The 20,879-nt window shown below is 43.7% G+C and overlaps 1 protein-coding gene across 4 annotated transcripts in view; it reads right to left on the bottom strand.

The window, feature by feature from the left end:
* LOC117972965 (E3 ubiquitin-protein ligase HERC2-like) overlaps nt 1-20,879 on the bottom strand; it is a 71,855-nt gene that overhangs the window by 43,943 nt on the left and 7,033 nt on the right. For 3 of the 4 annotated variants that reach the window (XM_059030362.1, XM_059030363.1, XM_059030365.1), the window contains exons 5-31: nt 19,517-19,739; nt 17,289-17,389; nt 16,244-16,385; nt 15,783-15,893; nt 15,038-15,209; nt 14,662-14,835; nt 13,791-13,979; nt 13,517-13,668; nt 12,887-13,044; nt 12,059-12,172; nt 10,604-10,855; nt 9,605-9,798; nt 9,008-9,208; nt 8,576-8,804; nt 8,323-8,447; nt 7,882-8,060; nt 7,157-7,341; nt 6,597-6,752; nt 6,005-6,190; nt 5,357-5,527; nt 4,913-5,016; nt 4,173-4,323; nt 3,205-3,419; nt 2,741-2,873; nt 1,357-1,484; nt 828-1,023; nt 79-215 (exon numbers count right to left, since the gene is read on the bottom strand). In XM_059030362.1, the coding sequence (XP_058886345.1) occupies nt 79-215; nt 828-1,023; nt 1,357-1,484; nt 2,741-2,873; nt 3,205-3,419; nt 4,173-4,323; nt 4,913-5,016; nt 5,357-5,527; nt 6,005-6,190; nt 6,597-6,752; nt 7,157-7,341; nt 7,882-8,060; nt 8,323-8,447; nt 8,576-8,804; nt 9,008-9,208; nt 9,605-9,798; nt 10,604-10,855; nt 12,059-12,172; nt 12,887-13,044; nt 13,517-13,668; nt 13,791-13,979; nt 14,662-14,835; nt 15,038-15,209; nt 15,783-15,893; nt 16,244-16,385; nt 17,289-17,389; nt 19,517-19,739 (4,478 nt within the window). The remainder of the gene's footprint in view (nt 1-78; nt 216-827; nt 1,024-1,356; nt 1,485-2,740; nt 2,874-3,204; nt 3,420-4,172; nt 4,324-4,912; nt 5,017-5,356; nt 5,528-6,004; nt 6,191-6,596; nt 6,753-7,156; nt 7,342-7,881; nt 8,061-8,322; nt 8,448-8,575; nt 8,805-9,007; nt 9,209-9,604; nt 9,799-10,603; nt 10,856-12,058; nt 12,173-12,886; nt 13,045-13,516; nt 13,669-13,790; nt 13,980-14,661; nt 14,836-15,037; nt 15,210-15,782; nt 15,894-16,243; nt 16,386-17,288; nt 17,390-19,516; nt 19,740-20,879) is intronic. The other variant, XM_059030364.1, reaches the window with a different exon arrangement.

The following is a 20,879-nucleotide window of genomic DNA, read 5'->3' as shown; positions in this document are numbered from 1 at the left end:
CCAGGTTGGAATAAACACCAGGAGTGGAAGGGCCAGCTTTGGCTACCCCTGGGGTAGACTCTGTAAGACAGCGATTACCTTGGGCGTTATGACTGGCAATGTCTTTTTATCCGCGGAGGGAGGACTGATTGGGACCACGCAAGGACCTTCTGAATTGGTTTCTTCATTTTCAGTTTTAGATTCTTCTACGTCTGCAGATTCAGATTTCTTCGGCCCTGAGGAAGGAAAATATCAGCACAGGGTTAATACTCCGGTAATGAGAAATAAATCTTACAGCATCCAGGGGATTTACAGGGGAATGGTGTACCAGAGCGTGGTTAACAAGGTGCAGAGTGGCAATAACATGGCAGTGAAACTGTAAAAGACATCTTTGAATAATTACTGACACAAAAGGGTTGATTTTTTATTTGTACGATACCAATGATCCAATTTGACCTAAAGAATCACAGAATACAGGCGTGTACAGAATCTCTCAAAGTTAGGTCTTTATCATTTGGAAACCGAAAAGTCACAGGACCGCAATGCGGCCGTCTTCTTACGTAAAAAGTGAAAGAAGCTGTTAAATTTTCTGTAACACTGGAAACATGAAGTCATCATCTCAATAGGGTTATGAGATGTTAGCAGCAGCTGGACAGCAGCTTCACAAAACATATACAAGCTGCCTTCACAGGGAAGTCCCTTGAAATGTTCTGGTCTCCTAGTTTCAGTAAGGCGTAATGTAGATGTACCACTACTAAAATACGTTGCCTGGGGAGTGTCCCTTACAGGAATAGGTGTGGTTTGATTGCAATGTAAATCACTGCAAGGTAACCTCCTCGGAGCCCTACCTCTCTTTCTCCTCCTGTCCCGGATCAGCTTCTGTGTAATTCTCTTCCACCGCGGCAGGGAACTGAGAAGCTTCAGCTTGGACATGATCGAGAGGTGGTTGCTGACAGCCGGCCGGAGCTCATTAAACAGGAAGCGGAGTCGCTCGATCACAGGAGCACAGACCTCCTTGTAGGAGCGTCCCTGTTCCTGGTGGGTCTGAAACAAAGCAAAATACACACGTACAATACCTGCATCTAGAAAACAAAGCAAAACACACACGTACAATACCTGCATCTAGAAAACTAGAAAAGACCATTTCAATCATGAGCTAATCACATGTACAATAACTGCATATAGAAAACTAGAAAAGACCATTTCAATCATGAGCTAATCACATGTACAATAACTACATATAGAAAACTAGAAAAGACCATTTCAATCATGAGCTAATCATAATTGAGCTAAACATTATTATATCATTATTTTAATTTACAAGTAAGTTGGCAGTCCTTGGTTGGGGGATGGTGTTAATAGATAAAGGCGTTTTACCTTAATTAAGGAGCACTTTGCCTGGTAAACCATGCGGCACACATTGGTAACAGACTTGGGTAGCGTCCTTTGCTTTCCTTGCTCCACCCCCAGAGCGCTCTGATTGATGAGTGACAGAGCCACGGGACCTGCATTACAACACGTACAAAGCTGGTTAGACACCCAGGCCCAAGGGAACAGCACCTCAATCACTCTCTTTAAAAGAGACAAAGGGAGGGCAAACTGCACCTCACACATCAAGTGGGGGTTGCTGCATATTGACCCTTCTGCATAGTTTTTATAAGTACACAATACAGACAAAATGACCTTTTCAACAGGAATACCTATTAACACCATTTATGAGTGGCCCAGTGCAACGTTCAGGTGAGAATGGCAGGTCCGCTCAGCTCAATATTGACAGATGTGCAGTCTTATTATTTATTTATTTCTTAGCAGACATCCTTATCCAGGGCAACTTACAATTGTTACAAGATATTACAATTGTTACAAGATATCACATTATTTTTACATACAATTACCCATTTATACAGTTGGGTTTTTACTGAAGCAATCTAGGTAAAGTACCTTGCTCAAGGGTACAGCAACAGTGTCCCCCACCTGGGATTGAACCCACGACCCTCCGGAGCCCTAACCACTACTCCACACTGCTGCATTTTTAATACATGCCAATGCAACCAGCGTGCATTAATACAACGTTACTACTCTCACAGCAGCAAAGGGGAGGCAAAATAATATATTATTGATAAATAGGGCCCATAGTTTCCTACTGGTCTCGGGACGCATACTAAACTTATTCTTATTAAATGTTTCAATCAATATTAAAATGGTAAATATCCAAGTCTTTAAAGTCCCTTCCCATTTTGTTTTCCAAACTTTACTTTGACTTTAGTGAAACCAGTTCCTCCTGCCACCACACTGTAAATCCACATGCTGTGCAGCAGGTATTAGGGCCAGGGTATCTCACAAGAACATGAGAAAAGTTTGTGAAAGAGAAAAGAGACCATTGGGCCCATCAAGGCTCGTCCCTTGTTAGCACAGAATCTAGTCTTGGATCCTACTAATTCACCTGGTAGACTATTCCATGCATTCATAACTCAAAAAAGTCAAAAAAGTGCTTCCTACCTTCTGTTCTAAACTTACTTTCTCAGCTTCCATTTATACCCTCGTGTTCTCTCTGTGCTCAATTTAAAGTAGTGTCTTGAGTTAACTTTTTCTACACCATTTATGATTTTAAAAGACTTCAAATCAAGTCTCAGAGTCCAGGAGAATTCCACACGTGGGTTTATAGTGCGGTAGCAGCTTCACCCAAGTAAAAGAGAGACGGTCCAGCGCAAGACAAGGGGCTGCTGTTGGGCTGCTGAGAAGAAGTGAGGAAATGATTCACCTAAATCCTGATGCTTGAGAAGACAGCAGAGCAGCAGCCGGCCCACTTCCTCCACAGGGTGCTCGAGGGGGAAGATGATGGGTGTGATGAGGTGGTACTGTTTGCAACAGCGCTCAATCTGACAGAGAAAATCCTGCAAAATAAACATATAAAAAAAGGGGGGGTTACTTTATTTATCATGGAAGAACGGCGTCATCTAAACTGTGTCAGATCTTAATACTGCTGGCCTAAAACATATACATGTGATTCAGTGGAGAAGTGTTTAAAGTATCAAGGGCTGCGTTTTCGGCAGTGGGTTTGGTGTTGTGTGTTAGTTCACGGTTGTAAGGTTATCAATCCATGATGAAGACTTCAGATATTGTGACAGAAAAGCATCATTATAAGGGCTGAAGCAGAACTGTTGCCATTGCTGGGATTTTAGCGGTTGAATGAAGACAGGAAAGTCAATGGGACAGGAAATGCACCTTGACGGTGTGATCCTGTATGTTGTTATCAGCGATGGCTTGCAGAAAGGGCTGGGAGTGGTCGCTCAGGGTGAGGCGGCGGGAGTACAGTTTGGATTTGTCGGGGGTGGTGGAGCCCAGTGAGCTGCAGTGGTCTTCGTCCTTTTCTTCATTGTAGTTGTAATGGATCTGGCTGGTCTGCAGTCCTCCAGAGAAAATGGAAGACTGAAGCCACTCTGTCAAAACAAACAGAGCATGCAGGATTAGGGCTCACACAAAACAATTTGTTTAGAAAAATAATGGACACGTGTTTTAAATTTGAACGTGTCTATTTAATGGACTACAGATGGCCTATTTATCTTGCTCTTAATTGTATTATTAATTGTATTATGACTTGTACTGTGATTCTTGAAATGTATTTTTGTTTACGACTATAAGTCGCCCTGGATAAGGGCGTCTGCTAAGAAATAAATAATAATAATAATAATAATAATAATAATAATAATAATAATAATAATAATACGTAGGGATGGCGATAAGGATCCCGATGCACAGCAGTTTGATCCAATCCAAAGCAGTTTGACACACCTGAGCTTGCTACCTCTACACACTATGGCTAATCAAGCTCGTATTAAAATCTGGAATGGGTGAAACTGCTATGCAATAGGAGTCTTATTTCCATCTGTGCTACGCGTAGTTAAAAAAAACAGCTAAAAAGTGACCCTGAGCAAGTCACTTAACCTCCTTGTGCTCCGTCATTCGGGCGAGACGTTGTTGTAAGTGACTCGGCAGCCAATGCATAGTTCACATACCCTAGTCTCCAAGTCATCTTGGATAAAGGCGTCTGCTAAATAAACAAATAACCAGTAACTAAAGGGAGTATGGCCGTTTATTCAAGGAGGCCGCAGTCCTTTTTATTTGTACTGAAAACACAACATTCTTGTGGGTTTACTGGCTGGCTCAGTTCAGGGGACCCTGCAGACACTTACTGGCACATTCTATCTCCATGGCAGACAGCGGTGTGCTCATTGCTAGGTAAGATGCATGTAACCCCAGCAGAAGGGCCAGGTTTCTCTCTGTGTCCATCAGAGGAGAGGACAGGCTTCCCAGGTCAGGAGTGTTGACCGTCTCCTGGTTAGGCTGCAGTAAATGAAAAGCAAACAAACAGACCAATTGAATATGCAGTACTACATGGCATCCGACACAAGGCTGTTCTAGCAGGTGCCCCTTCTATTTAAATATTCCATCAACAGATTCAAGACAGCCAGCAGAAAACTGGCAGTAACCACAGAATATTGCTGCTTGTGTTTTTATTATTTGTATTTGTCAGATATTGCATTCATGGGATAAACAACTCCGCCCAGCTACAGAAATAGTTATCTGCTAGAAAACACCGGAAAGGGTCCTTTCCAACGTTAGTGAATTAAACAACGACAGGATTAAGATCTGCCCCTGCCTGCATGGTTTCTCAGCAGGGTAAGTTTGACTTCAAAGCTGCTGTATTTTAGTGTAAGGTTGCTTAGTATTGGGATGTCTTCAGTTTTTCAGTACTGACAGATGTGTCCTGGAATATTCACCACACAGGTCAATAGAACTGGAACATCCATCACACAGGTCAATACAACCAGAATATCCATCACACGGGTCAACAGAACTGGAATATCCACCACACCGGTCAACAGAACTGGAATATCCACCACACAGGTCAATAGATCACCGGCCCACTTGCCTCCATGTACTGGCCAACACAAAAAGCCTGCATGGAGGCCCTGGTGTCTTCAAACTGGAGGGCAGCTTCTAAGGCAACAACAGGGTCCTCTCCTGCAAACTGGGCTGTAAATACAATGAACAAAAAGTATGTTAAACTAAAGGTTTGAGATGCTGAATGTCCAATAGCAACTAATATCAATTATCAGCAAGGTAACTGGTATATTTTGCCTGGGTTATATGACCTGCAAATATACAAAGCCTACAGGTTCACTTTACTTACTGACCACAGAGTGTTTTATACTCATACACTGCAGCAGTGTCATGCATCAACAAAACAAAAAGTTGCATGACTTTCCTCTCCTCTCATCGATTACTCTGGACTCCGATTCACATCCCCTCTTTACTATGAAGCAATGCTAGTACTAGGAAGATATTGCACATGTGTATTTCATCTGACGCTTACCCAGAACGCTGTTCCCAGTCAAGGACTGCGCCTGGAAGTCTTTAATATCGTACACCTTGCTGTCAATCACAGTCCAGAAGCCCCCGTCCTTGTTGTGGTTTTCCAAGTCCGCTTTGCGGATTAACGACACTTCCTCGTTATTTCTCGAGCTCTGTCCTGTGAAGAATGAGCCTGCCGCAGCAGATCAATACGTAGTTACATTCTTGGAAAGCCGGAGAGCTGTATGCAATAACTCTTCCAATATCACCAGCAGGGTTGGGGGTAATTCCTGTTTTTTTTAATTGCAATTTTTAAAATAAATTTCCAATTCCAATATCGCATTCCCTTTTAATCAATTCCAACACATCACTGATCAGAATTGCAATGAGTCGTATTCTGTTAATGAGCTTCTCACAGAGGCAACACATGACTGACATTGAAGTCGCCGTTAGTCAATGAAAGCAGCTGAACAATCCCAACAATACTGTCTCTGAAATATCAATTCCTTTGAATGAACTGGAAAGTGATTTTCAAAAAGGATTGGAATAAAAAAAAAACAGGAACTGACCCCACAGCATCCAAGAAGATTACAAGTTTGCCTGAATAATGCAATAAAAGCTTGAACTGCTGTAACACTAGATCACATGACTGTGTGAAACAGAGACGTACCCATAATCCCCGGCCAAGCCAGGTCTTCGTTGTCGTCTCTCTCTCTCCCCGGAGCCAGGTGATTGAATCTGTCCAGGGGCTCCAGCAGGCCTGCCAGTAAGGGGATGGCTCCAGTCTCCTGAATCAGCCCTGCGTTCTTAGTGAGCAGCAGCACTGTGCTCACCACCAGCTCAGGAAGCAGCACCCCTGCAGGATCAGCAGTAACATTTCTATGAGAGCGTGTCTGTGTACTCTGTAGGGTACAGAGTGAACACAAGCAGGCCAATGCACCAGCTATTATTCACCACGTGCATGAGGCTTGCCTTTCAATCCTGTGAATTCAGTGCTCATGGAAGGACTATGGCACTGGTCAGAGTGAGTTCAATGACAGGATATGCCTCTCTCGGAGCTCTGCGGGTGCATCTCAGTCCTGACCTGGACACACGCCTTGCAATTCACATCAAGGGCTCCCTCAAGCAGAGATACCCAATTCAGTCAAATTGTACAGTGGTTCTGTGATGTGGACCGATGTCCACTGGTGGCTAAGTTAGACAGTATCTCCCCATCCCAATATGAAAGACAGACACATATTATTACTATTATTAGTTCTTACCTGTCAAATCTCCCTCTATAATGCGGGACACCTCTGCAAAATGCCTGTGACTGGTGAAAGCAATGCTGGTGGCCACAGGCAATATGTCTCCAATGTGCGTGCACAGAAGTGCAATATACTTCTTCAGCAAGGAGCCCACTCCCAAAAGCTCAGGGCCTTCAATTAAAATGAGGAAAAAATTCATTCATTCAGTCTTACCTGTTTTAAGATAAAACTAGTAGCCAGTTGTAAATATACATTTAACAATATTGAACTTTTTAATTATTAAAGTACAGTAATGTGTAAAACATATCAAAATATAATGAATGAATTAATGAAAAAGTATAAAAATCAATGCAAGACTGTCGAAAGCTGTACATTTTTGCATTAGTATTTTGACTTCCGTTGAAACTTTTACATTGCACTAATGAAGGAAACAGTTCATATTAGCCCGCTGACGACTTGCCGCATTATTTTTCTTCTATAGCGTTTTTTTTATATTGATTCATTATAAAAGAAAAATGTGTCCATTCCCAAAGCCTGTTAACAGTTCCGTATGCATGTTAACTTGTGATACTCACTGTATCCGTTTGTCAGCTGCGGCCCATTCATGCCAGAATAGAGCTTACTGACCAGGAGCCGCTGGAACCTCAGAAGCAGGTCCAGGGACGCAGACCTCTCCTTGCTGAACTGTTCAGCATCCAGGCAGCTGGAAATGCGCCGCGCCACATCTTTCAATCGGGCGATCGTCTGAGAGGCGATATTCCTAACCGAGGACGACGAGCACAGTCAGTCACACCAGAGTTCAAAGGCTCAGATTCATTACACACAAAAAAACAACAATTGTAAACACCTCTCCATCTTCATTTAAAAAGCAATTGATGTTTTAAAACACTTTTCCTGCAACTTACTGTGTACCCTACGCCTGGTGTATTAAATTAAATTACATGAACACCAAGTAACTTTAAAAGAAAGAATACACAAGAACAGCTCATTCAATTGCTGTAAGTGAAACACATATGAATATATTCGACAGATGAGTTAGTCTGCTGTTCTGACTGGGGTTATCTTTCCTAGCCCCGAATACAGGTCTGCATTGCTGAAAGAGTTCAATGATATTTGCCCCCTCAAAAACAGCTCTTTGGTTAGAGGATTCATTTTGAAATCAGATTGTACTAAATTAACCTTTCAAGGCTAACCACAATATTATTTTGCAATATAATCATTTTGCAACGATTTGGTTTTATAAGTAAAATCTGCTGTTCTGAGCTGCCCTACTCCTATTCTCAAAAGCTGTGTTTCGTACCTTAGTAATTGCTGGACAAGTTGCACCAGTGGTAGGCTCTGCTTCCCCGCAGACTCGTAGATCCCTGTGTTTATGAGATCCTTATCAAGAGGAGTTCTGCTTCGATGAAGCGTTGATGCATTGGCTTCCTGCTCATCTATTTCCTTTTCTTTCTGAGCTTCCTTCTTAGCTTCAATGTCCTTGAAACAAAAACACAAGGTCAACAAGTACAGAAAAACAAATACACACACACTCCAATGCATGAAAACTCTTTCCAAACAGCCACTGGAAATCGAAGGAAACAGAATGTCCGTGGATACTCTGTGTGTGACAAGTAGTACGTTCTAATCTTGGTTAACAATCTTTTAAGAGGCTCCAGAAAATAACTCCAAATCATAAAGAAACTGAAAAAATGAGAACCCTAAAGCGCTATGCATTGAACAGATGAAAGACAGAACTCACCTGAATTTCTGCTGTAATTGCAGCATTCAGTGCAGATTCCAAGCCTCCGTCTGCCATCAGACTGCTCACCAAGAGATCAATCATAAACCGCCAGCCAGTGCTGACACTCATTTCATTGCCTGAAACTTAAGAGAATGCATTGGGATTCACAAACCTGCATGAATGGAAATGATCTTCTAGAGCAGAGAGAAGTTAGTAAACGAATCCCGCTGGGATTGGAGGGCTTGCTCAGTAGAATGTAACAGCCCCTTACCTGCGTTGGGTAGGAGAGCAGACAGTGCTCTCGCTCTCTCCTCAGCTGTGGGGAGCAGTACTGACCAGCCACTCTGTAGCACTGCCTGGGCTGCAGACTGCACTGTGCCAAGGACCCCAGCGTTGCTTGCTAACGTCACCACGGTCTGTTTCAGGCTGTTCAGTAACACACTGCCTAACCCCAAACCAAGGACTTCGGGGTCTACCTGGTTACTGATAGCGGCATGAAGCTGCAACAGAGAAAGACACAGCCCCCAATTAGCACCACTCTTGGACTAGCTAATGTACCCTTATGTAAGAGGTGAAGGTAAAGGTAAAAAAAATAAATATATAAAAAGGTAACAACAACGCTGCTCAAAAGGATGATTAAGATACTGTGTTATGTATTGCTCTCCGACTGCTTGTTAGTATAAAGTCTTCATGAGAAGTGTACCTGCAGTCTCAGTAGGTTCAGTGCTGCTACCACCATGCATTCCTTCTCCTGAGGCGGGGGCCAGTCCGAGCTGCTGTCCAGACCCTCGCTCACCTGCCGAAGCAGCAGGTCCAGCTGTTCAAAGGTCATGGGGCACACATCCACGACAAACGGCACCCGCAGACCGACCGACCACTCGGAACTGGAGGACCAGGCAAAACTCTGAAACATGCAAATCGACAGTCAGAGTCTCCATCCGTCATGTACAGGGCCGCGGTATAGAATAATAGCAAAACTCTGTAACGTGCAAATCAACGGCCAAAGCCAGTTACTGGCTAAACTGGTTGAATACTTGTAACATTAACAAGAAACTGATTTCCTTATTAACGTAGTGGGGAACTTGCTTTCCACAGAAAAAATAGCATCAAGTTGAATCTGTTCTGCAAATGTAGCAATGATGACTCCCTGAAGGATGCTGCATCCCAGCCACACCATCCTCTAACCATGGTCTACTGTCGCGGTGTTATTGATCTACAGCGCACACGTTTCTCTGTACACTGAAAAGACGGGGAATCCTAGGAAAGACACGTAAAGAATCCTGGAGTGACATTCACCTACCTGTGCAGGGCCGCAGGATATTCCGACAATGTGTTTGGAATTCAGCCCTGGCAGAGCGGACGGTTCCTTTTTGTTTAAGCACAGGGTGTCGAAATGCTGGCACTGGTCATTGCTTCCCCAGCTATGCACTTCCCCATCATCAGTAAGGGCTAAGCAATGGGTAGATCCCACTGTAATATCAATCACCTTCTTGCCTGTTTCAAATGAAAAAGGAAGCGCATTTCAACACACAAAATTAACTGATTATATTTCCAGGAACACAAACCCTGGAAAGCAGGGTTTTGGTGGAACCCCAGGACAGAGGACACAACTGGAATTTAAGCAGTGACAGTTCTTGTTTTGTTTTGTTCTGGTCTCTCTGGACTACTTTGATTGGTAGTGGAGAGTTAATGACATTAAGTAAAGTACAAACCCAGGCTTAATGCTTAGAGGTTTATACCCAATACAACTCCTCCAGGGTGGGGGGGTGTATGTTACTAACATCGCTGTTTTGTCAATTTTGGGTATTTGCTGCAGTCCTAAATCATTCATGTAAAGTGAACAAGAGAACTACTGCAGATAAATCAGGACCAGCTGGCCTGAACTCATCACTGCCCATAAAGAAACACAGATGTGCACAGTGCAGCGGGGTCACTTCATGATGGGCACAGGGCAGCGGGGTCACTTCATAGAAACTCGCACTTGTTTATTACAGTGAATGACTACTGTACTTTACATTTTAAAAGAGCTCAAAGTTGAGCTTCCTCCTTCTGACAAGACCGCAGTGGAACAGAGAAACATCACTCACAGTAATTGTTCAAGGGTATTGCTACAGTGAGCAAAAAAAGCCTTATATAAAAAGAGAACAATCAGCTGTTTTGTGAGTTATCAAGCCAGCACAAGAGACAGAATCTGCAATATTGTATTGTACAGTTACAAAACATTCCTCTCAGAAAATATTTTAGATTAAACTGACACTCTTCTTGTTCCGGATAGCAGTGTAAAATAGCATCGACCCACCTTGCAAACTGTCCAGTAACTTTGGGTATCGGACATGCTCCTCTGTTCCGTGGCCAAGGCGCTGGTTATCCCCTTTGCCCCAAGTATAAACCTGTCCGTATTTCGTTAAAGCGACAGAGAACTGACTCCCACAACAGACTTTCACAATGTCCAAGTCTTGTAACTTTTCCACTAACTTTGGTGTTTTACACCCATCGCTCCCTCCTCTTCCTAACTTTCCATAGTCTCCATCTCCCCAAGACCACACCTGACCTGAATGAAAAGAGAAAAAAAAAAAAAAATCAGTAATAATAAAGAGGTATCAACACAGAAACAAGTGCATCGACTCCAACACCACAGAAACAAGTGCATCGACTCCAACACCACAGAAACAAGTGCATCGACTCCAACACCACAGAAACAAGTGCATCGACTCCAACACCACAGAAACAAGTGCATCGACTCCAACACCACAGAAACAAGTGCATCGACTCCAACACCACAGAAACAAGTGCATCGACTCCAACACCACAGAAACAAGTGCATCGACTCCAACACCACAGAAACAAGTGCATCGACTCCAACACAGAAACAAGTGCATCGACTCCAACACCACAGAAACAAGTGCATCGACTCCAACACCACAGAAACAAGTGCATCGACTCCAACACCACAGAAACAAGTGCATCGACTCCAACACCACAGAAACAAGTGCATCGACTCCAACACAGAAACAAGTGCATCGACTCCAACACCACAGAAACAAGTGCATCGACTCCAACACCACAGAAACAAGTGCATCGACTCCAACACCACAGAAACAAGTGCATCGACTCCAACACAGAAACAAGTGCATCGACTCCAACACAGAAACAAGTGCACGGACTCCAACACCACAGAAACAAGTGCACGGACTCCAACAACACAGAAACAAGTGCACGGACTCCAACACCACAGAAACAAGTGCATCGACTCCAACACCACAGAAACAAGTGCATCGACTCCAAACACAGAAACAAGTGCACGGACTCCAACACCACAGAAACAAGTGCACGGACTCCAACAACACAGAAACAAGTGCACGGACTCCAACACCACAGAAACAAGTGCATCGACTCCAACACCACAGAAACAAGTGCATCGACTCCAACACCACAGAAACAAGTGCACGGACTCCAACAACACAGAAACAAGTGCACGGACTCCAACAACATTAACTGTCAGAAATAGTGCAAATCATATTAACAGACTACTGACGTAAAGAAGTGTAGCATCTATCAAATGTATCCAAGCTGACAACAAAGCTGCATTCTTCAGGATTTTTACAAACTCTGAACAATAGCTCAGTGATGAGCAGACACAGCTCCAGCACATGGATCTAACTGAAAAGACTCAATCTCATCCCCTAGCACCAAAGATAGAAACCACAGTAACAAGACTTCAAAGTCTGTCCTTACTGTCTAATGGAAACCTTACCATTGTCGCTCACTGCCAGCGTCTGAGCATCCCCGCTTCCACAAGATACATCAATGACTTTCAGTCCTTTCAGCCCTGTTACAAGCATGGGTGTGGTCTGGTCTTCACTGGAACCTGGGTACACAGAAGACAGACAGACAGCTTTCACGCTGGGAAACAGATATAGAAAAAATGAAGAAGTAACTGATAAACTGGAAACTCACTATTTTAGTAATTAGCTACAACTTCTTCAGAGAGCATACTAGAAATAGCTAGGTCGATTACACCATGCTACCTGTCACTGATCCCAGTGGAGAAGAAATCAAGCCCCAAGTTTCTTTTAGAACAGTGATATCAGTTTAGCTACAGGTGGAGTGCCCCATCGGTTCTAGAATAGTATTTCAGAACTAGAACACCTTATAAACCTATGGTGAACAGAGACATTACTGGATTTGTGAATACTGTAGACCCCTTTTATAAGCAAGTGAATTAGTTCTGGGTCCATACATACTGTTAACTTAAAGGGCTGCTAATTTCACTAGACTGTATAACAAACATTACAAAAGCTGTATGTTACAGAATCACTGTTCTAGGTATTTCATGCAATAAGATACCTTGCGCCTGATTTATCAAGGGCAATATGAAAGTGCTCTGTGAAAAACACATGCTTTAATGTGTAGAAGAGTCTGATGGAACAAGACATGCCGTCAAAAAAATCATCTGCGTTTTCTTCAAATATCTATATATAGATTTACAAACGTTTCGTTTTTCAAGCTATCCATGTAACCTGGCAGGTGAGTCATAACAACATGCTGTTAAGGTGTTTTGTATGAAGCCTGCTGACAGTACCGTGTCCCAGTCTGCCGTAGTTCCCTCTCCCCCAGGTGTACAGCTCTCCATCCACAGTAATAGCAGCACTGTAGGTACTCCCACATGCAATGTGAACTACTTGCTTTCCACTCTGTTTTCCAGAAAAAGCAGCGATCACTGTCGGCTCTTCCAAGTACCTGCAGAAAAAGAGGAATCAGAGCCGACAACCATCACAGCTCAAAACAGCAGGCAGATAATAACTGATAAATGACAGAACTGTCTTATCCAACAAGGAGTCCGGTTTGCCACAAACTAAGGGCCTGAATTTTAAGTTAATTTACATCAATTTGTATCAGTTGCAAAAGTAAAAATCTGCTGCTTGTCTTCTTATTTTCAGAACATTACTATCAAAGATGTACTCAACATACGTTCCTAAGCTTTACTTTGGTGCAGCAGGATAAATGGATACTGCAATGAAAAAAAAGGAAAAACCTCTGGAAAAGCAAAAATATTAACAGTTAAACAAGACCTGTGATGACAAATATTGTTATAGCAACATGCAAGGGCCACTTCTTTAACATAAGGTCTGTTCCACAGGTTGGCACTGAAAATAAAAAAGCCAGGCAGTAGAGAGCTAAACAATTCTGGAGAAACCCGAATGGTACGTACGTGGTATCTCCATGTCCTAGCCGACCTCCATCTCCACAGCCCCAAGAGAAGACCTCTCCAGCAGACGACAAAGCCAGGTAGTGCTGCCCATCGGGGTGGGCTGCGATTCTCAGGATCTTCTTTGAAGCAAGACCCTGAACCAACACTGGTGCCTTGAACAAGCATGGATCCAAAGGTAAAGGCTAACTTAACAGCATCAGGATGACGTTACAATCAAGCGGAAATGGCAAATTAACAAAGCTCACAATTAAAAGGTTAAATACAAGATACTCACCAAGGAATCGCTCTTGTAGTTCTGAGTATAGACTCCTCCATTCCTCGATAAGATGAGGAAGCCTTTCTCGGAGCAGACGATCTGGGTAACTCCCAGGTTTGCTACAGCTTTACATTGGACAGGACCGCTGACATTGACATGGGGTTTCCACCCCACCATGCCCCAAGCGATCACCTCCTGCAAGGAGCCCTGAAAAAGCCATGCGGTGCATTAACCAGACGCAACCACAACACATCCCAACAAGAAAATGTGCTGCCTGTTTATAGAGGCCACACGTGTAGCTCAGGCGTTCTCTCTTATACATGTCTGCCGACACAGCCTGGGAGGAATTTAAAATACTTTTGATTAAAACAGCCCTCTACACTGTACCCAATTACTTACAGTACCTGTACAACAACTTCCATCAAAGCACATTTACTCTAACAGAGACACAGGCATGTAGGACTTTGACAAGCACTGCAAGGTTGGAAGTTATCTTTTTTTAAGTAGACTTTATGAAAAATAGCACTGGTGAATGACAAATGCTTATTTATTGCAAATGCTTTTTTAAATGCCTGTTTAAATGGGTTATATACAAGTTTGTCAACTACAATAGGGACTCAAATTCACCAAAACCAACCTAGGCATAGTATGTGGAAAGCTGCATAGCAAAATCAACAAGCTTTTTTTTATTTTATTTTGCATGCAGCGTTAATAGAATACCTGTCATATCCCAAAGAGCAAAAGAAAGAAAAGCACAGCGAGATAGGGTCGCTATTTATTTAGTTATTTTACCATTTTTAAAGCAGTTTGTATATTAAAACTGCTTTTAGTGGACATGTGTTGTTGCGTAGCAATAGCCTGGGCAGGTGAAGCATGCTTATTTCTTTACCTTGTGTGATGTTGGAGAGCTGCACTGAGGTGGGATGCAGGGTGCTGCCAGGCGATCGAGGTGAGCCATGACTACCACTGCGGTCTGACGCAGGTCTATAGCCAAGTCATTGTCCTGGGGTAAAGTCAGGTACCGGAGAAAGCTCTCATTTGGGCTCAGGGGTGACATCAGGATCTAAAGAACAAGAAATCGCAGAGAAAGAACCAGAGTCAATCACGTTATAACAAGGAGGGCGATAGGAACACAGTCCTAACGACAAGGATCCCACAGCGCTCCCGTTTTCCATGCATATTGTATGATGGGGACGCTGCAAGCAGGATCTGAGCCAGCCACCGCCTGTTCCACAGTGCAGTAGGATTCCTAATGAGCTACAAACCTGCAGCTCCTCCTCGGTGCTGGGGGAGTCTTTGCAGTAGTGTATGTTCTGAAACCTCTGCAAGAGGGGCAGGAGAGGAGCGCTGGTGCCCCGGGCAGATCGTTCATTGTCTGTCTCCCTGGATCCACTGTCCCACAGCTGTAGCAGCAACAAGACTGCAGACAGCAGCTGACTACAAGAAAGAGAGAGAGGGACCGTTATAGTTAGTCAAGACTAAAAACACACTTTTATAAAATGGCTCTCTTATCTTAGTGAGTTTTAATGTAACTTTAAAATTGCTGCTTTTGTATTATTGTGTATAGTGACTGTGGCAGTTGTATGTGTGACATGCTATAAAAACTGTATTGTGGTTTGTTCTTTTTTTTTCCTGCTATGTACTGTACAGTGCTTTGTGATACTTTTGTATATAAAGCGCTATATAAATGCAATAAATAAATGCAAGTAAACTGTAGATGTGACACGTGCACATTCAATAACTTGTGCTAAAGAATGCCTTACCAATCTTCATTACAATTGGATAAGCATGTCTATAGATAAAAACACACATCTAAAGTGTGACAGGCACGTTCTTCCAGACAGGTATTTCAGGGTTTTATTAACCACCCAGCTGAGGTTCATTACAGGCAGCCTGTATGTATTTCTAAATCTCCTTTCCTCTGACATCTGTCATGTTGGAACAGCTGCTGAGAGAGTTGGGACAAAGTCATTATCAGTGCAGTCATTTTAAAAAGCCTTTCTCCAGTACCTTAGCGTCCCCCTCTGCACGGACAGCTCCAGCAGGATTGCTAGTGCTAAGTGCTGGTCCTGGAGTGGAATGTTTCCTGCCCCTTTGGTACTTGAAGCTCCATGAACATCGCTGCTTAAAACACACATAATCAGTTTTCATTACGCAATTTTAAATACTGGGGTTAATCTTCAAGAATTACAGCTTTTGACTTCCCAAGCAGCAGCTAATGGAGTTTCTTTTCCTAAAGACCCAAGTCCTTTGCAATCACAAATATCAGGAAAGACACCCAAATGCAATAACGTCTAACCCTGGACCATTAATCACTGCAGATAAGTAGGTCGGACATCTTCAGCTATACAACAGAAACACATGCATTCACCATGCTGGACACCTAGTTCACAAGGGGGCATGCGTTTCTTCTTCTCCGCTGCATATTGGCAGCTGTAGCCCCTATCAGTCTTGCAATCTGTACCACTGACCTTAGGAATTTGGTTGCTCTCTCCACCACCTCCAGCCACACAGAAGACACTGTCCCCTCATCAAACAGAGACGCCTCGGGGAGAGCGCGAAGGGCATCCAGAGACTCCTGCAGCAACTCACTGCACAGGTCTGCATCCTCACCTGACCACCAGAGGCAAGCGCGAGTTTAATGCTTTAACAGCAGTCCATTATTCCACATAACAAAACCAAGAGATACAAGGTCACAACTGGCAGCAATGCAGCCTTATTACATTCACAACCACTAAAAACATGAAGCACAGAGTGCACCCTTGTTTCACTAAGTTCATCATGCCCAGTGTGTGAACAGCTTTACTTATGTACAGCCTGCATTCATTAAGAAAACCCTTCTCATTACACACAAGATTAACAATATTAACAAAACCCCCTTCTTAACACATTGCAATGGACAAGTCTCACCACATTGTCATGGAGTGCTAATGGATTACTGTGCCCTATTCCTTCACAAATAAACCAGAAACTCTTTAAATAACTCATGTGAATAGGGGTCCACAGCTGGATCACGCCACAGCCACATGCTCCGGCTCTGACCTGAATCTTCCTGAAAGCAGTTTGTGCAAAGCATTCCCTCGGCCCTGCTGTCTCCTGCATGACTTCCCTCTGTGATCTGAATGCACATTCTGGGGCTCTTTTACCACGCCACAAATACATTCTTTTTCTCTTTCAAAATCATTTCTGGTGACCGATTTGAATATTTTAAAACATTAAGTATTCTGAGAAAGTGTTTTGGTAACCTTACATTTTTTTAAAAAGCGAATATAAAACATAAGAAATAAAATTAGATAATGTACAATACAGAATAAAGGAAAATAAATGGGTTAAATAGAAAGGAATAGCTGATTGCTATATCATTAACTATGTATTAAATTACATCAAACACATTAACAGACTTAAACAGAAATAAGTGAGTGCAGTTATCATGACATCAAAAGCCTCTCAGTTCCTCTCAAAACTCTGTATACAACGAGGTCAGTGGTGAGTGGAATCTGAGTGAAAGCAGCTTACCTGACCTCCATGCTCTCCGAAGGAATGCGAATGCAAAGGAAAGTGCTGCTCTGGACCCCACTCTGGCCAGCCCCTCTACACCCTTTCCAACCGGGCGGGCACTGCAATCAGGCAAGAGAAGCCCCGTCAGCATTCATATACTCATCCTCCCATCTCCCTCGATGTAAAGGTGTAGCAAGGTAGCTGATGTGCTCCAAACCAATCATCAAACTGAATTCCCTACCCCCCATGGCGTGCATCTAACTTCAATGGATTACCGGTATGTGGCTGTGACTAAAGTCCTTTTGCACAGAGAATTACACTCAAAACTGGCATTCGTAACTATATGCCTTTGCAACGATAATACAGCTGCAGGCAGCCAATGGCTTCATATTACATATGTAACAGAGTTTGGGAAATGTGGTCTGAAACTCGCTTATAGTATTGCTTGCCTCTCACAAATCCATATATTATATGGAACTGCACTGCTAACAAATAAATTGTGCAACACATTCTAGGTAAAAACACATAAATATTAAAGGTTCCACTACTGAAACCTGGCACACGGGATCTCATGATTTATACACCGTTAGGAGTGTCTCCATCAGCCAAGCTGGTAGGAGTTCTACATATTAGCTAGTGGTCAGTTTTTACAAACCACTTCTAGGTAGCAGCCTGCTAAACCCTGTCTACAGATGAACCCTGATTGAAAGAAAAGATCACAGTTCAGATCACTTAGGCTAGCTGATCTGACTTACTCCATGCCACACCATTGTGAAACTACATAGCCACATGTGTGTGCTGGCCTGCTAAGTGCTGGAAGTGCTTTGTGAAACCGGCCCCTGTTCGTTCTAATTCCCTCCTCGTTTACAGCTGGAAGTGCTTTGTGAAACCGGCCTCTGTTCGTTCTAATTCCCTCCTCGTTTACAGCTGGAAGTGCTTTGTGAAACCGGCCCCTGTTCGTTCTAATTCCCTCCTCGTTTACAGCTGGAAGTGCTTTGTGAAACCGGCCCCTGTTCGTTCTAATTCCCTCCTCGCTTACAGCTGGAAGTGCTTTGTGAAACCGGCCCCTGTTCGTTCTAATTCCCTCCTTGTTTACAGCTGGAAGTGCTTTGTGAAACCGGCCCCTGTTCGTTCTAATTCCCTCCTCGTTTACAGCTGGAAGTGCTTTGTGAAACCGGCCCCTGTTCGTTCTAATTCCCTCTTCGTTTACAACCTGAAGTGCTTTGTGAAACCGGCCCCTGTTCGTTCTAATTCCCTCCTTGTTTACAGCTGGAAGTGCTTTGTGAAACCGGCCCCTGTTCGTTCTAATTCCCTCCTCATTTACAACCTGAAGTGCTTTGTGAAACCGGCCTCTGTTCGTTCTAATTCCCTCCTCGTTTACAGCTGGAAGTGCTTTGTGAAACCGACCTCTGTTCGTTCTAATTCCCTCCTCGTTTACAGCTGGAAGTGCTTTGTGAAACCGGCCCCTGTTCATTCTAATTCCCTCCTCGTTTACAGCTGGAAGTGCTTTGTGAAACCGGCCCCTGTTCGTTCTAATTCCCTCCTCGTTTACAGCTGGAAGTGCTTTGTGAAACCGGCCCCTGTTCGTTCTAATTCCCTCTTCGTTTACAACCTGAAGTGCTTTGTGAAACCAGCCCCTGTTCGTTCTAATTCCCTCCTCGTTTACAGCTGGAAGTGCTTTGTGTAACCGGCCTCTGTTCGTTCTAATTCCCTCCTCGTTTACAGCTGGAAGTGCTTTGTGAAACCAGCCCCTGTTCGTTCTAATTCCCTCCTCGTTTACAGCTGGAAGTGCTTTGTGAAACCGGCCTCTGTTCGTTCTAATTCCCTCCTCGTTTACAGCTGGAAGTGCTTTGTGAAACCGGCCTCTGTTCGTTCTAATTCCCTCCTCGTTTACAGCTGGAAGTGCTTTGTGTAACCGGCCCCTGTTCGTTCTAATTCCCTCCTCGTTTACAGCTGGAAGTGCTTTGTGAAACCGACCCCTGTTCGTTCTAATTCCCTCCTCATTTACAACCTGAAGTGCTTTGTGAAACCGGCCTCTGTTCGTTCTAATTCCCTCCTCGTTTACAGCTGGAAGTGCTTTGTGAAACCGGCCTCTGTTCGTTCTAATTCCCTCCTCGTTTACAGCTGGAAGTGCTTTGTGAAACCGGCCCCTGTTCATTCTAATTCCCTCCTCGTTTACAGCTGGAAGTGCTTTGTGAAACCGGCCCCTGTTCGTTCTAATTCCCTCCTTGTTTACTGCCCAATACCTTTTCTTGTCGGCGGCAGGTAAAGGCACGCTGGCGGAACTCTTCCATTTGGCTTTAAACTTGTCGTGGCGAGCGCTGCGGCTCAGTGCCATCAGATAGCGCTCCAGGATAACCAGCCTCTGCCTCAGCCGCACCGCTGACAGGGTGGTTTTGGCAGTGCGGCCAGCCAATTTCTGCTGCTCATCCACCAGTACAAGCAAGCAGTCTTTCAGCTCACTCACATCTACAAGGGGAAAAAGTAGTAAGAGTTCAACAGCTGTTTCTGCAACACAGAAAAAACCCCCAAACACACAGTGCACAGGGACTAAACGATCACCTGAAAATAAAGGGGTGCTACAGTGAATCACAGATCATTTTAAATGGACAGAGCTATATCTAGCAGGGATAAAAAAAAGAAAGCACTGAGACAAAGGTCCCCAAACTATAAGAAGAGAACAATGTGTGCTCTGTAGTTAGGGCAGTGGAAACGTATAGGAAGCTTTAGGGTGATTCAGAAGATTAGCCTTTTAAACATACAATACAATGTAGGCTACTACAGCATATTAAACCCATACCATGCCTCACTGCAAGTTCTCCTCCAAGGTGTCTGATTTTAATTTATGACACATGGAGGCAGCAAGCAATCCAGAAAAAAAAAAAAACCACACAGAACATGCGTTCAGCCCTGGCTTGCATCTTTTGCATCTTTCCTACCACGTAAGGGAGCAAAAGGAAACTTTGTGGAAATAGCCAAGTTATTGTTCTGTTTCTTCCTTGAATGCAGTCAATGAAGCTGCTCAATGTGTCCCTCCCCCTTGTTGATGAGGTCTCGTAAACCGTGGTGATGTCAGCGTTGTGTACCATGTGACACTGCGGTGTGTGCTGTACAAGAGAACTACTTCACTGGCAGCTTCTAATCTCATCCCAGACACTCCTCCTGCTGGAAACAAACCACTCAAGAGCCTGAGATCAATGAAGCACTCCTACAGGCAAAGCACTGTGTTCCTGGATCTTCACCAGGGCTATTCTGTGCTAGTACCAGGAACCAGCACTCTACAAACGGCTGGACAATGCGTGGCATGTTCAGATATGCCCCCGTGTCAAAACACAACTCGAACAGATCACATTTAAACACACAGTCTTTCACCGAGATGAATGTTAAAGAAACATGTTTTACGAGCGAGCACAGAAACAACCACATCGAATAAAGAGAAGTCAAAGTCAAACTGAATCAATTTAGTGACAAGTAGTGACACTCCACAATTAGGCAGATAATTACACATTGCATCTGAAGTACAGGACTACACCATTTTTTGATGGTTACCTACTGTATCACTCAGCAAAAGAGGACAGATTTTGAAAAAGGAAAATCGGTCCCATCTAG

The sequence above is a fragment of the Acipenser ruthenus genome, chromosome 9, assembly GCF_902713425.1.
Source record: "Acipenser ruthenus chromosome 9, fAciRut3.2 maternal haplotype, whole genome shotgun sequence".
Lineage (NCBI taxonomy): Eukaryota > Metazoa > Chordata > Actinopteri > Acipenseriformes > Acipenseridae > Acipenser > Acipenser ruthenus.
Note: the sequence above shows the minus strand (reverse complement) of the source record. Positions and strands in the feature narration are given on the sequence as shown.